At 39.1% G+C, this 24,431-nt stretch overlaps 1 protein-coding gene across 1 annotated transcript; it reads right to left on the minus strand.

Moving 5' to 3' along the window:
* Positions 1–991: 991 nt before the first annotated feature.
* Positions 992–17,154, minus strand: SUB1 (SUB1 regulator of transcription). Its single transcript, XM_074995703.1, has 5 exons — positions 17,070–17,154; positions 13,492–13,564; positions 11,752–11,871; positions 7,204–7,312; positions 992–1,246 (listed from the first exon to the last, which is right to left on the minus strand). Exons 2-5 carry the CDS (start codon positions 13,561–13,563, stop codon positions 1,167–1,169), a joined length of 381 nt encoding a protein of 126 aa, XP_074851804.1. The 5' UTR covers position 13,564; positions 17,070–17,154; the 3' UTR covers positions 992–1,166.
* Positions 17,155–24,431: the final 7,277 nt, after the last annotated feature.

The raw sequence follows: 24,431 nt of genomic DNA on the forward strand, positions 1-24,431 counted from the left end.
CAAAATCTATTTTAATTTAATGTGAAACTTGAAAAGGGTAGGTAAGTTAACATTATTGGTTCATCTGTTTAAGATGAGACCTTTGAAATATAATCTTATTAAACCCTACTCAGAGGTAAAAATCTTGTCATAATACCATATGAAACATCCAGTCTGTTTAAGAATAAAGGCTAATTATCTTTTTTAAGTCAGATGTTCTGAAGAATGAGGAAAAGAATGTGGCTTATTTAAGTGTGCCTGAGTGATAATCACATATGATTGTTTAGTCTAATAAAGGAGTCAGCAACCTTTCTGAAGCAGACTGCTGAAATTTGACCTGTTAACCTCTATGTGCAGTCTGAGTGCCGGTGATACCTTTTAACATCACTTCACTAATAAAGAGCTTCATTAATAAAGATGCAGAGCTTTACCATTTAGGTGGTGGTTGGTAGCATTTGCTGGTCTTGTTAATCCATGGGTGACATGGCTTTGCGCAAGCTCCCAGCTGCATGGGGGAGGAGGACTGGGGCTGTGCTCCTGCCTCACATGCCAATGAAAATCAGCTCACATGTCGATCTTGGCATGCTTGCTGGGGGTTTCTGACCCCGGTCTAATATTTCACGTAAGCAATATCAAAATACCTCTGTACTCATCTAAATAATAAATAAATGTGGTGAATTTTCCAAAAACAGTAGTTTAGTTTATCTACAAAATAGTAATTAATTATTCACTATTTGGATTGAAACTGAAAATATCAAATGTATAAGTTCTGAATATTTGCAATAAGTGTTATTTTAATCTCTTCTGATCAATAGTTAATATGAACATGTTTTAACTGAATTAAAACCAAAAATAAATAGGAGACTAAACTGTTAGCTGGCCTTACTAGCAACTGGCTTTTCAGTCAAAAAGGCCAAAAACAGCTAAGCTTTACCTAATATTACTGGACTGTTTTTTATTCTACACTGTGTTGGAAAGCAAATTCTTTTTTAATAAAGTACACACAAATAGCCTCAGTTAGAATACACTTTTAATGCACATAAAAAAAAGTATTCATCTTACAAATTGTTTTGCAATCCAAATATACAATAGCTTGGAAAACAAGTATTTTAAGAAAACAAAAGCCAATGTGTAAAAAGACTGCTTAAAACAACTAAAACAGTAAAGATTTTTGTATGGCTCTGTCTTTACAGTTTTCTTACTGCATCATCAATATCAGAAATCTGTTCCTTCAGCTGGCTCCACTGTTCTGGATTTAAAGAAATACCTGAAATGCATTAACAATAAATCTTTAGTGCAGGATGAAAACGAAAGTCAAGTTTTTACAACTTTAAAATCCTTTGAACCCAAAACAATGATACATTATCAATATTTTCTTAAATTATAACGTTAGCTGTAGAGTTAGATTTTAGTTAATGTAATTCATGACTATTAACTGGAATACCTACATTTAATTTCAGGCCAAACCAACAGTTAGTCTGTTTATGGCTTTACGTGGATGTGGGAAGAATACAAAATGAACTGCAGTATCTTTATAGAAAACCATCCACAGGTATTATGTGAAACAAAAACCCCAAGTGTAGCTCAGGCCATGATGGCATGCTGCACTAAATCTCTCAATGAGCTGGATAGACCGAGGCTTTTCTTTAGTGGGATGAAGTCATGTATGTGTTCCTGGGTTGAGTTTGCATGCACTTGCACTTAAATTCATAAGTTCCCTGGTCAGCAGAACCATAGTGATTATCTAGCCTGACATCACTGTACAACAGGAACCTGTAGTGAACTTACACATTTCTTCTAAAAAGCTGATCTTGAATTCTAAATTGTCAGGTCAGTAATATGCAACCCACTGGCCGTGTCTACACTAGCCAAAAGCTTCAAAATAGCCATGCAAATGGCCATTTCGAAGTTTACTAATGAAGCGCTGAAATACATACTCAGCGCCTCATTAGCATGTGGGCGGCCGCAGCACTTCGAAATAGACGCGGCTCGTCCAGACGGGGCTCCTTTTTGAAAGGACCCCAGCTACTTCGAAGTCCCCTTATTCCTACGAGCAGATGGCAATAAAGGGACTTCGAAGTAGCCAGGGTCCTTTCCAAAGGGAGCCCCGTCTGGACGAGCCGCGTCTATTTCAAAGTGCAGCAGCCGCCCGCATGCTAATGAGGCGCTGAATACGTATTTCAGCGCTTCATTAGTAAACTTCGAAATGGCCATTTGCATGGCCATTTCGAAGTTTTTGGCTAGTGTAGTCGTAGCCACTATGACCACTGACAAACTGTTCCAATGGTTAATTACTTTCACTCAAACATTTCATCCTTATGTCCAGTCTGAATTTGGCTAGCTTCAAGTTCTAGCCATTGGACTGTGTTATACTTTTGTCTGCTAGACTGACAAGCCAATTATTAAATACTTCGTCCTGTGATACTTAGCCACCCTTACTGCTCTCCAGTTAAACTGAATTCTGTATGTTAAGCACGTAAATGTTTATTTTTGAAAACAGAAAAAGCACTGTGTTGCACTTTGTCTGGTTACAGAAGTGTTTACCATTCCTCACATTCATTAATATCATAATAATTAAACCTTACTCATGCCTCCATGTATGTTTCTTTTATTATCCACCCATTGTTTACTTAAGGATGTTTTTAATTTTGTCTCCACTCATTCAAGAATTAATCTTGGAGCACTTTGGGTAAACCCATAACAGGACCCAGGGAAAACAAGATCAGATCCTTTTTGTTACTGAACATTCTTATTATTTGAGATAATCACCATAAATACTGCTATTGTCAGCCACCTGTGAACTTTAATCTACAGGGGGAAAGAAAAACTTTTCCTGTATTCTTTCATGTTCTGGACACCAGCTAGTCTGAACGTGCTCTCGCAGTCTAAACAAATTTTGAGAGAAGACTTTTTTGTTTAAAGAAATCTTGACCACTTTACTGAAATTGAACATTTAATTTTGCTCTGGAAAATATGATCACCAATACCATTAAGCCCTTCCAATCGGAAAATATACAAAATTGATTTACCGAGTTCTCAAAATTCTTATCAGCAACTTAATTTCTAGAAGGAAGATCAACAAAATATCAAGTATACTACTTTAACATAAGTTTTCCAAGTATGCTCATTTCAGTCAAAGCAATTTAAACAGAAATAGAATGACAATATTCATTTTAGGATTAGAGTTTCGTTTAGTTTGCAAAAGGAAACCTCAATTGATAACAGACAGAAATACTGGCCAGTTAGACTAAACATCGCTTAATAATTAGGTACACCTATACAACAACCTAAATCTGGCAAAATACATGGAAGTAACAGATGTAGCCACATTAGTCTGTACTCCACCAAAACAAAACAGCAGAAATGTGGCATTTTAAAGACTAACAAAATGATTTATTCAGTTATGAGCTTTATGATTTATTCGAGACAGACCCACTTCATCAGCTCAATCTCATTTCCAATACAGACTGACATTTATAAGTACAGAGCACCAAAAAAATTGCAATAATAATAATAATAATAATAATAATAATAATAATAATAATATTATCTCAATCGTAACATCCCTCCTCCCTTCACTCCCACCTTCAGTCCCAGGTTCTTGATTTGTCAGTTTTTATTTTAATTTTTTTTTTGGTGCTCTGTACTTATGTCAGTCTATATTGGAAATGAGACTGAGCTGATGAAGTGGGTCTATCCGATGAAAGCTCATCACCCGAATAAACCATTTTGTTAGTTTTTAAAGTGCTACATTTGTGCTGTTTTGTTTTGGCAAAATGTATGTCACTCCTGGGTGTGAATATTCCACCCCAATCAACACAAGCTGCACCAACATAAGTACTCATGTGTATAGTGTTATGCTGGTGGAAGAGCTTATCCCGCCAACATAGCTTATGCCACTCAGGCAGGTGGGTGTGTTTTTATGCTGATGGGAAAACGTTCTCTCACTGGCACAGTGTCTTCACCAGATGCACTGCAGAAGTGTATACAGACTTGTCCTAAGTAACGTACACAGCTTGTTCAAGCAGCAATTTATTTTAGCAAACTTCTTCAGAGAGTTTGCAGTAGTCAAATTTAGTGACTTACATTCTTTTTTTCGTGAACATTTGTTTAGTCAAGCTGGATTTACAAAGGGTCTTACTGAGTTAGACACTTAAATCTCACAGGGGATTTGGGTGTGTAAGTCATTAGACTTCAATGAAAATGCTATCCTGAAACGACAGGACAAGTAGATTGTTGCGATTACACCAAAACCAATGTTAGTGTGTTACAGCTTGGGCTCTGCTTTCCCAATTGCTGAAGTAACACCACCTAAATTGAAACTATGCTCTAAGTGTCATACATACTAAATCAACAGTAGGCAATAGCATAACAAATTGCTTTTTTAAAATTTATTTAGTCTACTCAACGTGAGAAACAGCATCCAGAAATTTTCTAGAATACAATTTCTTCGTGTGCCACCTGTATTTTACTGACTGATTGTTAAAGATCTGTTTCTTACTTCCTTTACACACTGAGTTTCTGATATTAGAACAAACTAATCTATATTTAGATAATGTCGTTTGTACACCTGCTTCCACTCCAAGAAAAAAAAAATTCTGAGCTCTACATCTGTGTAACTGGCCAGCCATTTCCACCTGTCTTTGGGTTTAAACTTCAAAAGCAAACATTCATTTCTGAGTGTTTCTCTTCCAAATTTGAAAATGTATAAGTCATAGCAGTGTTCACCTCATTTAATATGTAAACTGGAATTTTACATTGAGAATGCAGGAAAGAAAATTAAATGAAGGAAGTTCTATTTACATTTGTACAATTTAGCTCTGGTTTTGGGGTACCACTGAAATGTTTACTGATCCTTGTCCAAGCTTTTGAACGCTCTCAATCTCTTTGAGAAAACTGTCAGAAAAATAAGCTGCCTATATGAATTACACAATCTTCACCTCTGAACTCTTCACTGAGATTACTAGTACTGACTACAAAGCATTCCATCGTTGTTTTGGATGATGAATATTGATTTTTTTTGGGGGGGGGGGGGCGGGGGGGAGACACGACACTATACCAATCCAGCATTCTAACAAGTTTAGTTGTACTGCTGCAGCCGGACACCTCAGATAGTGGTAATGATGAAATCAACAACAACGATACAGAAAGTGGTCATTCATCTCACCTGTATAATTCTAAATTTAACTGCCTGAAAACTTCGTTGACCCATTATGTTGGCCAGTGCTGCCTCATGCCCTTCCAGAATGTAGAGAGTGGCTAAACTTAAACCTCTGAAAACCAGGAAATACAAAGTTAAGGTTGTGTTGCAGGGATGGTGTGTACCTTAACTCTGTCCCCCTCCAGCTGGCAAAAGACACCAGGAATGGCTCCATAAAAATAATGCTTTTATAAGGCATGAGGAAGGACTACAAGAAAGTGCCATTGTTTGTGGTGTGTTCCAGATCTGAACTGCACCGTGACTCTATAAAAAAATAAACTGGAATAACCACTGCATTCCAACCAACCATTTTCACCTGAACTAAAATTGTAATTAAATCTCTCATGCTTAGACACAATGTAAGAATGTTAACAGAAGCTGACAGTTTATCTGTTCTGAGATAATTCAAAGTGGTTAGTTTTTTAACTTCATGCTTTTTCAATGGACTTAGTCAACATGGGGAATTAATACACTGGACATTTCAAAAACAAACTAAAAAATAAAAATATATTGTTGTTTTTTTCAATATGATGTTTATACCAGCAGTATAGTAATTCAACCTGCTTATGGGTGGTATTTTACTTCAGTTGCCCGTCGCCTAAACTAGTTTGTATCCAATGTCTGAGTCAAGTTCAAAACTCAAAAGTACAAGGTTGTCAAATCAATATGGCTACCTAGCCATCTCTATTATGCCACCTTTGATACTCTCTCATCGTCCAATTCCATGCCCACTATAGTTTAGGGAAACACTTCCAAGGCATCAATGGGTACGGAATGGAGCCTTTAATGAGAAACTTCTAACCTTCAAACACTTAAATTCTCATTCAGATAAAACCTCCCTGATTGTTATATGCCACACAGGAAAATAATCCAGTAATATTTAATTTTGTTTTTAAATATATTTTCTAAAATATAATAAAAACACTAGCATTACTCACCAAAAGATCCAGAATATTCAGACTGACAGAGAAACAGTATCTTCAATGTCATCCTTGGCATGGGTAGCACACTTTTCAAAATGTTGTTTCTTTCCTGCTACCAAGCCCTGCATTCTTTGTTACGCTTATACAGCATGTGATCCTTTCTTAATATTTCCAAATGATACAGGAATCTCTTCAAAAATATTCCTATATGGGAGTTTTGCATCTTGGAGGCATAGTGGAATTCCCCAAAAAAGTTAAGTACTATAACTTACTGGTATAACACTGTAAAAATTAAAACAAAATTTTTCTGCAAAATTTGTATGAAAGCAGCTGCGTTTCCACTTTAGTGTTCTCAGTTGAACCCTGTCCAGCTCCAACATTAACAACATGCCATTATGCAGTTTGTAATTTCTCATGCAAAGATAACTTAAAACTATTTGAGGGAAATAAGAAGAGCTAAGTAATTGGAGAAAATGCAAGTTTTTCAGTAGTTTAGGCTACAGGTTTTTTTAATGTTTTTCTAAGGAGAAAATGCAGGCTTGTTTTGATGAGTGCTATATGGACCTGATTTCTAATACCAATCCACTGCAACACAAACTTTTTACATTTTAAATTATAAAAAATTTAAAGCACAATTTTTAGGCAGGAAGATCAGATTTCAACTTTTTTTTAAAAAATGGGGTTTTATGGGATTTTATGCTCTGTTCTGAAAAACTATGGATCATAACCTCTTGGGCAAGGAACCAAAAGAAACTTTTAGGAGCAGGAGGAGAGAAGGCAAAGGACAACAGCTGTCCCATGTGCCTGGATTTCCCCTAGTATTAAGTAAGTCTCTCCCATTAAAATATTTCAGAGTTACTTCAAAGATGTCTTATCCAGGTAGGAAAAAAATATAATCGAAGCACGTTAAAATTTTGCATTAGAATCAAGAATAGACAGACATATAGACAAAGGTTTAAAGGTTTGCGTTGTGTAGCTGTAAGTGTATGAATAGGATACTTACAAAATTCTTCAAGTTAGATGATTTTCCATTTTCCTCAACAAAGCTAAGCAACATACATTTTAATACTATGCAACTAATGACACAAAACAGAAGTTCACCTTTTCTGCCAGGTTTCATTTCACCTTCTTGATCCATCCAGTATTCTCTAATATCAATTAGGACTTTCCCTTTGAAGTCACGAACACTGACATACCTCATTTTGCCAATCTACCAAAAAAACAAATAATCAGTACAACTTAAGACACTTTACCCAGAATAAATTTTTTTTTCCTTATCAGCATGAAATGACGACATGAGTCGTTGCATATTGTTGCAGCTTATTGTAGACTTAAGTTAAAGTGATTGGATTAAGTATTTTTCTGGAGAAGTACATCCTAACTAATAAGTGATGACAGCATTAATGGATGAAAGACTTAAAATGTGTTAACAGAATTTAGTATTATTTCCTGCAAAAAAATGCATGTCCTCAAAAGAAAATTCATGTGTACCTAAAAGCTGAATGCCTAATAAATATTGCCAACTTAAATTACTGATTTTCAAGCAAAAAAAATCCTGCTTCCTTGTGGCTCCTGCTAATGGAGCTAGAAAATGGTGAGAAGATAATCAATTCAAATTTATTTTCAAGCTATGAGACTAATAAAGAGGACAGGAGAACTATCACTCCCACCCGCTCTAAATCTGAGTTCACGTCCATGCTTTCAGAAGGAAAGTGAGATCTGCACATTTTAAACAAACAGAAATGCATAGTAAATTCAACTGATGGAGGCAACAGGCTCCAAATGCATACAGAATATCTGATGCTTATCTTAGTTAAATCAGCACAGAAATAGATTAGTTGTCTATCACAACCAAATTAAAACCTAGACTGCACAAGAAAACAGATTTTTAGATAAAAATAAATGCAACTGTCTGATTTCTGAGATTAACTGCACCTCACAGCACAATTAGAGCTTCCTGAAATCACCCTTTCCGCTGTAGAAAGCCCCCTAAAAGAAGCTTAAAACTTTTAATATTACTTTTCCACTTAAGTAATTGCTTTACTTGCCAGAAAAATTTTAACGTAATCAAGAATGGGAGGAAACAGTGCTTTATCCTGTCTCTAGGTGTCAAATTCTAAAGTACAGTGTATTACAAGATGGGAGACTTTCCTTCCACATAAAATGAAAAAAAGTATTTTACTGGTTCCCCAATCAATTTTTGTATCTACATCAGTCTTCATTTCTAAATCAGTTGTCATATTTAACTTCAGCACTTGTGTGCCACTGACATTGCTTCACAGACAAAAGTGAGTCTGAACCAGACTCCCAAATTTGAGAAAGTTCTGATTCAAGTCAGATTCTAGATACATCACTGTTGTCTCTACTTTTAAACACAAGAGCGATTGAAGATTTGATGTGGAAAATTGAAATTCAAGCCCAAAATGTTTATAAATTTGATTGTATTCACCAAAACTATCACAGCAATTTGGGGATAAAAGAGCAAATGAGTGTCACGACACTGTCTTGCTGGCAGAATGACTATTGCTACCTCTTGAAGGTCATTTGCACATAAATAAATTTATTAAACTTTTTATTTTAAAATATGTGTAAATACTTATCAACATCAGGTTTAAAACAAAGCACCCACACTTCAAAAACCAGTACCACAGTTTTTTCCATCACTATCAGAAAAAGCTTGTGTTTCAGTCACAGGTGTCAGAAGTTCTTCTGAGTGCATATCATAAAAACCATATTTAACAACAGTGCAATGGCTAATCCAAGGGAAGTACTCTAACCTGCTATGTTGGAGACCAAGATTTGATAACATTAGATTCCTGCAATGTCATACACAGCAAATTAAACATGAACTTTCCACATCAATTCTAAATTTCATTGTTACGTTCTGACAACGAAATAACCCAGGACTAAATGGCTGAAAGCACTGAAAAGACCAAACTCACCACTTGCAGGAGGAAAAGAACATCTAGCAGCACTCAGTCTAAATTGCAGTATGTTCCAGCCCAGACCTTTTCAATGTCTTTACTCAGAAGAATAATGGCTATAAAAGAAGGCTTCTAGCAGACTGAGGAAAAAACAAGTATCCTCAGGGTTCCCATTTCTACATTGGGAAAATGCACTATTTTAGAAAATGTCGAAAAACATAATTTGACTCAGCATTAAATATGAAAGCACTTTATGCAGACAGGAACATGCTCAAAAACCATGTGTTACTCTTGCACAACCCTAATACCTAAGAGATGCAAAGAATGAAATCTTAAGAATTCACACTGCCAGAAAATGACAATGAAATTCAGAATTGACACTAAAGTTCACCCTTAGATTTGCTGTGTACAACATTGCAGGAATCGAATATCATAATGTACAGATTTCAAATTGTACAATACTCGAGAAAACTGGCACAGGTAAGAGTTTCTACCTCATCTCTAAACACAACTTATTTTTATTATCTCAAGCCAAAGTCTTTGAAAGCAGTTGAGTGTTAATGTCTAAAGTAGATGTGCTGGGGCAGGTTCAGCGGAGGGCAACAAAAATGATTAAGGGGCTGGAGCACAAAACCTATGAGGCTGAGGGATTTGGCCTTGTTTAGTTTACGGAAGAGCAGACTTAGGGGTGATTTAACAGCAGCCTTCAACTTTCTGAAGGGGCGCCCTAAAGAGGAGGGTGAGATAACTGTTCTCAGTGGTGTCAGATGGCAGAACAAGGAGTAATGGTCTGAAGTTGAAGAGGGAGAGGTGTAGGTTAGCTATTAGGAAAAACTACTTCACCAGGAGGGTGGTGAAACATTGGAACCTGTTGCCTAGAAAGGTGGTGGATTCTCCATACCTCGAGGTTTTTAAGTCCCAGCTTCACAAGGTCCTGGCTGAGATGACTTAGTGGCGATTGATCCTGCTTTAAGCAGGGGGCTGGACTAGATGACCTCCTGAGGTCCCTTCCAGACCTATGATTCTATGACTATCATTCTATTAAAGTATTTATTCAAAAAAATCTCCCGTAAGTTTGAGAAGGTATTAGAAATTTACATTTTCACATCAATCTGTGCACAAACCTTTTATTAACACCTAGTGTGAATGCTCAAAATACAGTGCACTTCAGGACTGCAGCAGTGTCTTATCTCTGTTGTGATATTGTGACCACTAAGTTTTCTTCCAACTAAACCAAAATCTCCACTCATTTTAGGGTAACAGGAGTTCAAGCCTTCTACCTTTCTTTTCCCCTAGATAAGCCTTCCTTCAAGGGTATTTCAATCTCTATCCAACTTCAGGGTAAAACAAGAGAGAGCCTATGGAAGCTTCAGTCAAAAAAGTTCCACCCTCCCTCTTCCAAAAGTTCCAGTCTTGGCACCTTTTAAAAAAAACAGCAGGCATCTGGCCTAACTACCATCTCTCCCTCACTTTGTCCCCCAATCCAAGCTTTCTTTGCCAGCATTCATGCCTTGTTTTTAGGCCTCTTTTCAGGCCCCTTCAGCAAAATTCTTCAGTGGTTCCTTCCACACTCCCCAACTGGAAAAAATGCCCCTTTCTTACAGTCTTAAAGCAGGCTCACAGCAAGTTTTGCTCTTTCCCCAGTCTTCCCTACAATGAGGAAAAGGAAGCTGAGGTCCTTCTCTTCTGGCTCCATTCTCAGCACACTAAGTGGCATAAGGCTCACAACTCCATGATGCCCTTGGGAACTATGATACCCTTGTTGCAGAAACAGAATTGTACTGAACCCTAGGCCTGTACAAAAGAGGCCAGCATCACTTGGTTGTATAGACCAGTGGCAGTCCTCCATGAAGATCTGTATCAATCCTGTAAGACTGTCACTCTTCTCTGACATTGTGTTAGTAAAAACTAAATCACGGAATAAGAGAGACCATATAAACACAGGGACAAATTTTCTTGACACCATTCTAGTACAATGAGAGCTCTGTCAGCTGCTCTTGGTCTAGCTGAGTAGACAGAGAAGTCACAAGTTTGACAAGAGGTTCCCAGGAATCAAAGAGCCATGATTAACAGCTTTCCCAAATAGATCTTGTTTGAAATTAACATTTAAAGTCTAATTATAATTCTGTTAAAGTTTACAATAGAAAAGTCTAACCCTCACAGAATGACAAACTAGGACAGAATATTGGGAACACATGATACAATCAATCAATGAACCAGAGTTAGACTTGAATGGCAGAGTATAAATTTTTTTACTATACTAAATTCCATCGTTGTTTTTTCTGAGTATCTCACTTTGGGCATGTCTTCACTATAGGCAGTGATCAATCAGGCAGCAGACTGTGATAAATCAACCACAGAAGGCGCTCCCATAGAATCCAGTAAGCCACCAGAATGAAAATAAGCACAATTGATAGGAAGGCATCAGTTGTTAATTTACCGCAGTGAAGACACCAAGGTAAACAGACCTAAGTACATTGACTTCCGCTGAGTTATTCATGAGGCTCAAGTTGTATAACTTAGATTCACAGCCTGCAGAAGTATAGACTAGCCCCTTTAACAAGGTTTAGCCAAGAAAAATCTAGAAGATTGAATACTATGCTATAGCTAGACAAGAAAACAAAATATTCAGAGTTCAAAGATTACAGAATAAATACAAATTATAAAATGCTTCCTTAGGAACCCTTCAATCAACACACACCTATAGAAGCAGTATCAATATTACCTGGAACATATTCTCATCTCTGTTGCTACTTTGCTTAGAGGAAGCTGCACCTTTAGAACTTTCACCGGTCTTCTGTTTCTTCACAGGTTTTTCTGGAGCTGCTTGCTTTTTCCTCTTTGCCTTTGACCAAAAATTTAAAAAACAAACAAAAGCACACCCCACTTTATTCATTATTAAAACGGGGAAAATAGAGGCTGCAGAGAACTGTTATACTATGTAGTTCATTTCACTACAAATATAAAATTTTTCAAAACCCTGAATTTGGGGCTGGATTTTCAAAAGTTCCCTAAGATGTCCTAATTCTGCTTCTATTTAAGTCAATGGTAAAACATTGACTCCAACAGGAACAGATATAGTTTAATAAGTACTTTTGTAAACCCTACCCATAACAATTTTCCTTGCACTATAATTGCCAAGAGACAAAACCCTGGCTATTTAAAAAAGTGAGCATATGTGGGATTTTTTTTAAAAGCCCTATTTTAATATTTTAGAATTCAAGATCATAATAAAAGGGAGATGGATAATACCTTTTTATTTTGTTACTAATTGACACTAGCATATCAAGGTCTTCATGCTTCCACAACATTAGTATCTACAATGGACTACAGAATATACATAAAAAATTCTGTACACTCTTCCCTCACTATACGAGCACAACTGGTTCCCAACTTTCTGCTCATAGGCAAAAACTCTTAAGAGTGACACTAAATTTCCATTAAAATACATGTAAAAGCATCTGATTGGTTCCAAGTGCTTGAGTCAAAAGCAGCGCCGCCTGCTTCCAAAGGTAAGTGAATATTGGGGGAGAAGGAGTTTCCAGAGGTTTAAAGGCTGGGGGGCAGTTTGGGGACATGAGTGGGAGGGAGGGTTAAAACATGATGGAGGGTCGTGGGGGGCGGGGTTCAAGCTGCTGCTGGTTGGGTCTGTAGGGCTGGCAGGGGGGTTAAGGCTGCAATGGTTTTGGTCTGCGGGGCCGGTGAGGTTAGGCTGTGGCCGTTTAGGTGCACAGGGCTGGTGAGGAGGCATTTAGGTTGTGGTGGTTTCAGTGTGCAGGGCTGGCAGGGGCGTTTAGGTTGCAGTGCTTTGGGTGCACAGGGCAGGCGGGGCATTTAGGTTGCGGCGGTTTGGGTGTGCGGGGGTTGGGTTGTGGTGGTTTAGGTCTGCAGGGCCAGTGGTAGGGGGGAGGCGGTCAGGCTGCGGCAGGTTGGAGCCACCAGGAGGGGGTAAGGCTCATATTAGCGGGAGGAGTTCACTCATCCAGTGAACAAAAGGTAAGTATGTGCGTCACTGGTTTAAGTGAGTACTCGTAAATTCGGCCAGCATTTCACATGCAGAATGCTCAACCCAGCATGTATATCAAGTCTTGGTAGACTTAAAAGCTAAACAATCTTATTCATAACTTTGTAGGAGGAAAAAAAGTTAACAGACTAAGGGAACTAAAATAGTTTAGTATTCCTGCTTTTATCACAGAGATCTACAGATCTCCAAGAACCTTGTGATTAGATGCCCCCAAATGAAACACCAAATGAGGCAAAACCAGACAAGCTTTAAAAAAAAGATTCCATAATTAGAAGCATGCTACCTACCAAACACAGATCCCCAGTTTTAACAAAAGAGCTAGGCAACTCAAATAGCACAGCATACGTATTCCAGCAGAAATTCCTCCTAATGCAAGCCAAAATAATTTTGATGTTTAATTATTAGACTAAAACACAATATGCAACTGTACCAAATATTCACCTTTTTGTCGACTTCACTATCTGAATCACTGGCAGATGAGCTTGAAGACACAAGTTCCTTTGATTTAGGCATTCTGGAGAGAAGACATACATTGCAAAAATATTATAAAGTAAATACTGCCCTTACCAGAATGCAGTCCCCAAACCTCTTTGCAAAGGTTTGTCCCTCAAATATCTACTAAAGACTGGCTCGAAGCCAACGTGAAGTGGCAGGAAGCGTCAGTACATTCTGTCTGAGTGACTGTGTTCTCTCATCATCACACTAGTCCTTCATCCCCCTTTCATTTGATCCACTCCTCATATGTAACCTCTTCAGGGCAGGTCTACAGTCTACACTTGCAGTAACTACCATACTACCTGATGTAAGTTTATTTGACATCACATTTTGTTTTGTGATACACCTAGCACATTTGGGGTGCACAAAAAAGGTAATATACAAGTCAAAATTAATATTTAATTTATTATCAAAACAAAAAAGCACCTTCATTGAGATACTTTCAATAAACAACAAAACATATGGGTACAGCATTATCTTCCAAAAGCGACTCCCCCTCGCTCTCATATTCTGTTATTTTGTCTATTTTTGATTTCCAGGTCACAAAGAGAGAAGTGGTGACAAAGAAGTACAGAGCTATAATCATACATATTTCTACACACGTTTCAATAATTTGTTTAAAATACACCACCACCCTCCTGATTATTTTCAGTATTTTGGTGAATGTCTACAAGCCCAACAATGAACAACTCACAGCTAAAGAGCAAACAATATGTGATCTCCAAATGTTGGATAATTCTTCCTTTAATATATGCAGTATATTGCGAGATATGATACTGTATCTGTGTTTTGATCGTATTGCTAATAAAGTCTTGATTTTGCAAAGGAAAATGAAAACCTGCTGCAAAGGGCAACACATTTTAAGGAAGAAAACTGAAATTAAACATGAAGTAAAATTGTTATAATTAAAGTGGATTCAGGATTGAAAAGAAGGAAGATAGGAGGACAAACACAAAAACGTGAAGTGTGAGAAAACAATACATAACAAGTTTGTGAACTTCCTGCAGTAAACACGTATCACATTACAAATCTTTGTGTGCACTGTTCTTAAAATAGGGATTACAAAAAGCATGGTTTGACATTATATATTAAAGACCATCTTGTATTCATATGCGTTGCAGCTCTTGAATTACTGAGTTTTTTGGGGGTTTTTTTTAAAAACAAATTTTTAAAAAATGGCTCTTCTTGCTTTTTCGGTTGCCGACCCCCATCCTAGGTGAACGCAATGAAATCCAAGCAAACGTCTTAAACACCAGCCTTCATAAATTAGGCATTTATGGAAATCAGGGATGTAAAATCCCAATTAACCGATTAAGGAGGGAGGAGTTCAGCTGCCACAAAAGGGGTGGGGGGTACTGGCATATGGCTGGAATAGGCATGGTCCCCGGTGTGACAATGGCAGGGATGCTCCAGCACAGCCCCCATCTGTGGGGCCGGGGGGGAGGCGCGCACTGCGCCGTGCTCCAGTATGGATGGGTGGGAACAGCCTCCCCAGAAACACCCCCTTCTCTCCCAGCCACTGCAGGCAGGAGCTGCTCCAGCCATACTGGCATGCCCCCCACCTCAACTCCACAGCAAGGCTGGAACAAGCACCTACCAGCACCAGGCACAAGAGGCTGCTGCTCCATCACATACCATTTAACTGGAATTGGTAACCCTATGGTGAATCCTTAACATCCCTAATGGAAAACACATTGTTTTGAATGCACAGGTCTATTCTGCAAATCTACAATATAGTATATGATCATCTAGCATTTCTTGGGGGAAAAAGAGGCAGAAGAGATTTAAATTTTACTTTTAATACATTTCCAGCCTTTGAAAGAACAAAGGAAAAAAGTAACAGAGAGAAAGCCAAGCTAGTCTATTTACTATCAAAACAAAAAAGCAGTCAAGTAGCACTTTAAAGACTAACAATTTATTAGGTGAGCTTTCATGGGACAGACTCACTTCTTCAGACCATAGCCATTTTGGTATGGCTATGGTCTGAAAAAGTGAGTCTGTCCCACAAAAGCTCACCTAACAAATTATTTTGTTAGTCTTTAAAGTGCTACTTAAATGCCTTTTTGTTTTCAAAGGCAAATAGCATGTAAGCGCCATAGCAGGAATCTGGAGAGTACGTATGTGTTCTATTGGTTAATGTCAAGTAAGGGGAGAATGACTACCAGGGCAATAACCTTGTAAAAAGTGTGTTAGGATGGAGGCACAACAATTCATGAGATGGGTGACCAAAATGCTTGTGATCTGCATGATTTTTGACAATTAAAAACCACAGATCACAGAGGCCCACACCTTTCACCTATCATACTGAGAGAGTGGGAAAAGATTGCATCTTTCATCAAAATGGTGGGATGGGGCTTCTATTCAACAGGCAGAGGGATCTCAAGGCTTCAGCAAGATCAAGGCAGGCACGTACTGGCTTTCAAACATATTTAGATTGTTTTGTGTGGCTCAGAGGATCAGTATATTTGGCCACCCCAACCCAATGAATAAATTTAGAAAATAACAGGTGTAAAAGCAGCCAAAACAAGGAGAAATGGTACACAGGTGAGGAAAAAGGAAAACATGAAATACGAATGTGCAAGGTCATAACAAAAGCAGAAAAGATCAGTTAGCAATGTCTGAGGGTTGGAAATATGTTGAAAAGGAGCAGGACCCACTATGTAGCTAAAGAGCAGGAAGAAAGGAGACCAGCGACTCTGATACAGCATAAAGGAAAGGAAGTGCAAGCAACGGATTAAGATTATGGAGAGAACATGGAAGAAGGAGAAATAAGGATTACCATGATACAGGTCACTCAAAGACAAGGTTACCCAGGATGTGGGGATGGGCAGGAGACAGGGCACCACGTGAAGGGATATAGGGAAAAATGGCTATGGGCACCCAGAGGAAAAGGGAATGGAGAGAAGCAGTTGAAGGAGAACTAGAGGGAAGGGGAGCTGGGGGACAGCCTTGAAACACAAGAGATAAAGGGGGCAGGCGGTTCCCAGCGGCCATTTTCTCTCTCGTTCACGCGCTCCCCCACCCCCCACGAACAGAACACAGGGGAAGGGGAAAAGGGAGCACGGGACAGATCACCGGACGCGTGGAGGGCAGGTGGCTGACATGGACAGCTCGCGGCATGGCTACCAACACGTCACGGGCTGGGACCAGGTCGCGGGGTTGGGGTTGGTGACGGACAGGTGGCTCCCCGCCGCCATTTTCTCCCTCACAAGGCTGCTCTTTCTTTGCCCCCCGTCACGGCAGCGTGCCTAGACACACCGGCCCCCCACTACCAGTGAACGGGAGGAGGTCCCCGTACCCACGGCAGCGAGCAAAGGAGGAGCCCGGCGGAAACCCTGCGGGCCAAACTTTACACAGTGCTCGAAAGGCAACAGCTCAACCCACCCCCAGCTCCTAGCGCGGAGCTGACAGGCTGCCCCGTCCGGCTCCCGCAGACCCTGAGCTGAGGGGCAAAAGGTAAAATGGCGGCGGCAGCCAAGCACGCAGTCGGGGGAGGGGAGTGGAGGAAGCAATCCGATACTCACGTCCTAGTCTGCGTACCGCTCTATTCTCTCAACCACCACTAAAAGAAACGGAAATGACGCACACAGCAAACTCCACCTCCTACGTGATGACGCCTTCACGCGTCACGACGGCTGCTCCGGAGGAGGCGGTGTTTAAAGGGGAAGCAGACCATTGTAAGGGGCTCCATGAGCGGTGTTGTGCTTCCCTCGCCGGTGTAGATGGGGATGGGCCCAGAGAACGGGCATTACCTCTCCTCAGCAACCCCTCACAGCCTGGCGTCCTAGTCTGCCCTGCACCACAGAGAGCAGGAGACTGGCCTCGGGCGCTGGTGGCCGGGTTTTGGCCAGAGAAAAGGGTTGAGAAGGGGACTTGAGCGCATCCAATCAAATCTACTGCTCGGATGCTCACAGCAAAGGTGGGAGAAGTACCCGGGAAGTTATTTGACTTAAAGTACAGCTGCTTTGGAGGGATGTACTGAAGTACAAGTCACTGGTATCCCTCCGGGAAATTACTTGAGTAAAAGGACACATGCGTGACCGCATACATCACACCTTGATTTTACTCAAATATTCAGAAGTGAAAGCAGATGCACTTTTACTCAAGTAACTTTTTGGGTACTTTTTCCTCCTTTGCCAGCAGCCAGCTACTCCAGGCAGGTGAAATAGGGCCTGCTGTGTCATCCACTATGCCAGCCACCATTCAACCAGGGGCCACCTTCTACCTGCTGGCAGCTCTGGCTCTGCAGGTGAGTTCCACTCCCTCCTTGCCTTGGTCAAGGGGTGGAGGGTAGAAACAGTGAGTAATGGGAGAGATTCCAGAAGATTGAAAAACGGCAAATACAGTACCCAGCTATAAAAAGGGGAAATAAGGACAACCCAGGGAATTACAGACCCATCAAGTTAACATCTTTCTCAAGTAAATGGAGCAAATAATTAAGCAATCAATTTGCAGACATCTAGAAGATGATGAAGGGACAAGAAACAGCATGGTTTTGTCAAGAACAAATCCTGTCAAACAATCTGATAGCTTTCTTTCACAAGGTAACACCTTGCGGCTAGGGAGAAAGCCGTAGTCATGCTTAATCTTGAGTTCAGTAAAGCTTTTCATACTATCTTGCATAATCTTCCATAAACAAACTAGGGAAATGCAACTTAGACAGAGTTACTATAACATGTGTGCAAAACTGGCTGGAAAACCATACACATCAATGATGCACAGTCACGCCGGAAGGATATAACAAATGGAGTTCCACAGGGATTATCTGTGGTTTGGTTCTGTTCAATATATTCACCGGTTACTTAGGTCATAGCAGAAAGTACACTTATAAAGTTTGCAGATAACACCAGACTGGAAGGGGTTGCACACCAAGCTTGGGAGGGTTGGTTAAAAATTCAAAATGATCTGGACAATTTGGAGAAATAGTCTGAAGTAAACAGGATGAAATTCAATAAAGATGAATGCAAAGCACTCCATTTGGGAACAGTTACACACTTACAAAATTGGAAATGACTGCTTAAGAAAGAGTGCCATGGAAAGGTATCAGGGTCATGGTGGATCACAGGCTAAATATGAGTCAATTTAATATTGTTGCCAAAAAGGTGCACATCATTATGAAGCTGTGGCTGCACTAGCCCCCGCTTTCGAAAGGGAGATGCTAATGAGTCACTTCTGCAGATGCTAATGAGGCACTACCATGAATATGCAGTGCCTCATTAGCATAATGGTTGCCACACGCATTTTGAAAATGACGCTTTCTAATCTCTCACCGCTAGTGTAGACAGGGACCTTTTGAAAGGACCACCCATGTTTTGAAAGTCCCTTCTTCCCAAAACCAAATGGGAAGAAGGGGCTTTCGAAGTCCAGGGATCCTTTTGAAAGGCCCCTGTCTACACCAGCAGCATGCGTTTTGAAAGCGGCACTTCTGAAATACGTGAGGCTGTCATTATGCTAATGAGGTGTTGCATATTCATTGCAGAACCTCATTAGCATATCCTGACGTGTCTCATGAGCATCCCCCTTTTGAAAGGGGTGGGCTAGTGTAGACATAGCCTTAATGTTGTAAGCAAAACAACAAGAGTAATTATTCTCCTCTACTCTGATTAGGTCTTAATTGGAGTATTGTGTCCAGATCTGGGCACCACCTTTCAGGAGAGATGCAGATAAAGTCCAAAGAAGAGCAAGAAAAATGATTGAAGGTCCAGAAAACATCATCTTTGAAGGAAGACTGAAAAAATTGGGTTTTTTAGTGTGGAAAAGAGAACGCTAAGAGGGTCATTATAACAGCTTTCAAGAAACTGAAAGGTTGTTATAAGGAGGAGGGAGAAAAATTATTCTCCTTCTGAGGCTGGGACAAGAAAAAAGCCTTAAATTGCAGCAAGGGAGGTTTAAGTTGGACATTAGGAAAAACTTTATATTAGGGTGGCTAAGTACTAGAATAAGTTGCCCAGGGAGGTAGGGGCATCTCCATCATTGGAGATTTTTAAGGGCAGCTTAGACAAACACCACTCAGGGATGCTCTAGATAATGATTAGTCCTGCCATGAATGCAGGGGATTGGACTAGATGAACTCTCAAGGTCCCTTCCAGTCCTATGATTTTATTAAACCCATTTTGTACTAAAAGCCAGCAATACATTTACAGTATTCTTCCATCCTGCTGAATAGGAATACAATCAGTCATCACATTTCTTTGTTCAGCCTTAATCCACCAAACATAAAGAACACATTGTATAATTCAACTTTCAATTGCAATGAGCTGCAACAAAAATGAGGGAATCCCTCTCTATTCCTCCCGCCCGCTTAGTAAAACCTTTTTTGATGCTCATATAACTATAGTAGAAGGAGCAAATAGAAAGGCTGACACCTAGAAAGAAAGTTAACTCATTTTTACAAATAAACCATTGCATACTTACTCAACAGTTATTACTGTTACATATCATGCAGAGAAAAGCTCAAAAGTATGTATCCATGTGTATATATGTATATATACCCAGAGTAGCTCTTTCAAAAGGGGAATGCAAAGGAGGGAAATAAAAAATGCAGTAAGGCACTGATTTATATATCTCATGCTTCATTAGCATAATCTCTTTTTGGAAGAATGTGGTTCTTGATGCCAAACTATAAATGGCAGAGCTGATATTTAACAAGGTATATTTTTATAGCATAAAATTAGCATAATGGCAGCTGTGCGCTTTTCAAAAGTTCCACTTTCGAAACACATGCTGCTCGTGTAGACAGGCCTTTCGAAACCAAATGGGAAGAAGGGGCTTTCAAAGTCTGGCAGTCCTTTCGAAAGGCCTCTGTCTACACAAGCAGAGTGCATTTTGAAAACGGCACTTTCAAAACGTGCATGGCTGTAATTATGCTAATGAAGCTCTGCATATTCATGAAGTGCCTCATTAGCATCTGCCAAAGTGGCTTATTAGCATACCCCTTTTGAAAGGCAGTGGCTAGTGTAGCCACAGCTTGTGTGTCATACATGCATTATGAAATCTAATTAACTAGATTTATATTTTTATTATGAATTATATAAAACTAAAAGTAATTGTATGATCTTTGTTCCCTTCTCGTGACCCTTAGTGCACTGAGACTTTCAAAATGCTGCTAACCTATTATATTTAGTTTCATTAATGATTTAATTCATTTTATACACTTCTGTCTTGGCCTAGAATATCCCTGAGTCATATAGGCCTGTTGTCAAGAGGTAACACGTTTTCCTTAATCACCAGTCTCTATGACAAGAGCATTAGCACTGCTAATTTTAGACTTTTTCTTGATGGCTTACAAAGGAGTGTGTGGAGTTGGGGCTGCTTTACAGCAAGATAACTAACTATCTAACTAAAAAAACACACATTTTGGGGGGAAATAGATTAGTCTGGATGTCCTGTACTGTATGCATGTGGAAAAACTTGAAATTCATTTTCTTTTGTAGAAAATTCTGCCCTGCCCCCTTGTGGCCACACAAGCGCCATTTAGATGTGAGGTTTTAGTAGTCTGCACGAATATCTTTTTACAGAAATGTTTTCCACTTCTGCCAAAAAAACCTTCCAGATTCACTCAAGGGGGGCTGTCTCTGTGATTCTGAGAGCTTCTGAAGAGGCTAGTTTTGTGGGGAGAAAAGAGAGGGAAGGAAATCCACATCATGCAATGCTGTGACAAAAGGGCAGGTATTTGCACAAATCTGGGCATCGTGATACTGAAATTAAAGTCACAATGGATACCATATGCTAAACTGCTTCTTTTTCTACTTCACCATGGAAATCTCCTCCTCTTCCTCCTACTCACAAAGCTGAGACAAAGATTAAAGATCTACTTTCTATTTGAGTTCCTATCTATTTTTAATTGCCTCAGATGGGTAGCCCTGTTAATCTGTAGCTTCACAAATAACAAGCAGATCTGTAGCACCTTAAAGGCTAACCAATTTATTAAGTCATGTACTTTCGTGGGTAAGGCTCAGATTCTACTCCAGTCATCCAACTGAGTAGTCTTTAAACTGCTATGGGACTGCTTGTTATTTGTGTATGTATATTTTAGGTGCATTTAACTTTGGGTGAAGGAGGGAATCTACCTCATGGGCTAAAATACAGCATGCTTACTATTTGCCCCCCAAAACATTTTCCCACCGCTTCTTAAAATAGTTTGAAAAATGTATGGCATCTCAATGGGTGAAAAGATGGGACAGAACTCTTTCCTTATTTAACAAATGTTTTCAACTACACTAATATGTTTCAATAATATTTTTCTTTGCTTATTTCTTTTTCCACCTGCTTCTGCACTCTCCCAACACTTTCCTTTTCAAGGATGTACAAACAGCTGCTGCTTGAACTGCCATGAGAAGAGTTTATCCAAAAATAACGATATATCAGATTTGCTTCAGATTACAACTTTCCTCATTAAGATGTGGGATATTTTTCTTCCAGGGGCGAGTGTGTCTAATGCTGCAATTCATCTTCTGCACCAGATCCTGAAAGCTACTGGTGATGTGAGTCATGAAGTGAAGTTCAGTTAATGATTTCTGGTAACTATCTCAACTGTGAGCACTTTAATCAGTAGGACGCTGCTGAGGAGCCATGCATAATAAAATAGGGCAGAATTTTCTAAAAGTAGTTCCCTGCTCCATTGCCCAAAGATATTTAAAAATACTCTTATAACAAGTTGTTATAGTTCTGTATCTAAGTGAGGTGATTACACTACTGTCTCTTTAAAACAAGATAAGCCTGAAGAATAAGTCAAAATTAAACTATGTGGATAAGCATCTTCTATGTTGCTATGTCAGACAGCAAAGTGGGAGATTCAAGTCTACTAAAGTGAGTGCAGCTCTGTAGTGCTGAGCTCTTGAATATTCTGTGCTGTTTGTATAAGAAACTCGTTGTGCTTTTCACAGAAGCTGCTTGTGCAGAATAAGCATAAAATATGAAAATCAGTACTGTAGATAAGACAAGTGTTCCTCCAGGATTTTTAGTTTAAAAAATCAGTGAAGAGAGAAATGTTGCAAATGTGTGACTCTTGGGACAATGTGGAATCACAAGATTTGTGCATTTCCCAGAAAAGACTTGCTTAGAAAGGTAATTTTAGTTCTGTGGGAATTCTGCAATGTTTCTATGTCTCTAAATGAAACAATTGCAGAATTTCCCCAGGTCTATCATTTGTCAGAGAAGTAAAAATTCCAAGGATGAAGTGAAAAAGAGAATCTCAGATATTGTAAACCTAAAATCCACTTATGGAAAATTTAGGAAGTCATGAATTTCTTAGGAAGAAAATTACTTTGTGTCCTGACTCCAATTTAGGCACTAGTGGCTTTATTTCCAGTTTAGTGGGGTTTTCCTGTGTAGGTATCAGCTTGTGTAGAACATCTTGCAGGATGTGTCCTTTAGCTGGCATGAAAACAAAAGCAATTAAACAGCTCTAATTACCACCTGCTGCTTTCTTCACAGAGAGAGGATCCAAAGGAGCACTTTCACGCATGGCACACTGTCTTTTACAGGAGGTTAGTAATTCTGGTAATTTGAGAAGTAAACTAAAACACCTATCTTCACTTTGTTCCTTCTCCTATCAGTGCAGGGCTTTTTATTTTGTTTTGTTTTGTTTTCCCTACCCTGTCTGAGTGGAAACCGGGGACAAAGATAACAAGAGGAGTAAATATCTTTATTTTTTCTTATGAGGTTATGTCACTGGCTTACAAAGCTAGGGGGAGTGATTTGGTACTACTGTTATGCTAATAATTGTGTGGAAAGTTATCTGATTAGAGTGTCACAGATGCATAGAGTATCAGAGGCATAAACAATTAGGTTCCTCCATTTTGTTACACCTATTTTATAAATAAAAATGTCCATAGTGAAATACATGGTAAAAATTATCTGCCAGTAAATTATAATTAGTACTATCAAGCTGTGATAATTTAAGGAGGCTATGACTTAAACAACTTTTTAAAAAAACTCATTTTGAAATATAGAGTACAAGCCTTCCACAGAGAGTGAAATTCTTTTAAATAGCTACTTTCAAATTAATCTTAAAAAGAGTGCAACTTGAGAGGCCTTTGTTAGTTTACTGAAGATGCTGCAGATATTGTGTCTTACAGTCAACATTGTATACTGAAGGGGAGAAAATGTAATTCAGTCCCTTGTGTTGTTGCACGTAGTCATACCATTTTAAGGGACTTGAAAAATCAATTGCCTAATAAAGGGAATTTCTTAAAGGTGGAACAGAATGGTACTCATTAGAACCAGAAATAAGGGTATTTGGCTTTCTGAGCATAACTTTCACTACAATTATACAAATGGTGAATTTAGTCTCAAATGTATAGACTTAGTTTTTTTGATCAATCATAGGATGATAGGCTTCCTAACAAAGGTGCTCATAGGCATGCATTTGATTCTATGCATATGACAAATTGTTGTTTTACACATAAAACAGTATGTCCAAATATATCTGTTTGTCTGTAGGCACCACTGGATTTCTCATTATTTTTTCAGATAGAGACTAACACAATTACTCCTGAATAGTAAGAGAGGTAGCTATGCTAGTCTATATACTATCAAAACAAAAAGCAGTCCAGCAGCACTTTAAAGACTAACAAAATAATTTATTCTGGTATGGCTATGGTCTGAAGAAGTGGGTCTATCCCACAAAAGCTCATCACTTAATAAATTATTTCATTAGTCTTTAAAGTGCTACTGGACTGCTTTTCTGTTTGGATGATTACTTCTCTGAGACTTGCCAAAAGTGGTTATATTCATTGTCTCTAACCCACTGATTCCCAACTTATGGGTCCGCACCCAAACATGGGTCACCATTAGATTTGTTAAGGGTTGGCAGCTGGGCAGTTCCCAACTGCATGTGGCTGTTAAAGAAGCCACTTGCAGTTTCTTAACACAGCTGCCTCAGG

The sequence above is a fragment of the Carettochelys insculpta genome, chromosome 5, assembly GCF_033958435.1.
Source record: "Carettochelys insculpta isolate YL-2023 chromosome 5, ASM3395843v1, whole genome shotgun sequence".
In the NCBI taxonomy this organism is placed as follows: domain Eukaryota; kingdom Metazoa; phylum Chordata; order Testudines; family Carettochelyidae; genus Carettochelys; species Carettochelys insculpta.

Coding starts and splice junctions, on each gene's coding strand:
- SUB1 (XM_074995703.1), bottom strand. CDS start 13,563: ATGCCTAAATCAAAGGAACTTGTGTCTTCAAGCTCATCTGCCAGTGAT. Junction 11,872..13,491: donor ATAGTGAAGTCGACAAAAAG/GTGAATATTTGG, acceptor TTTTGGTCAAAG/GCAAAGAGGAAAAAGCAAGC. Junction 7,313..11,751: donor GAGATGAGAATATGTTCCAG/GTAATATTGATA, acceptor TTTTTTTGGTAG/ATTGGCAAAATGAGGTATGT.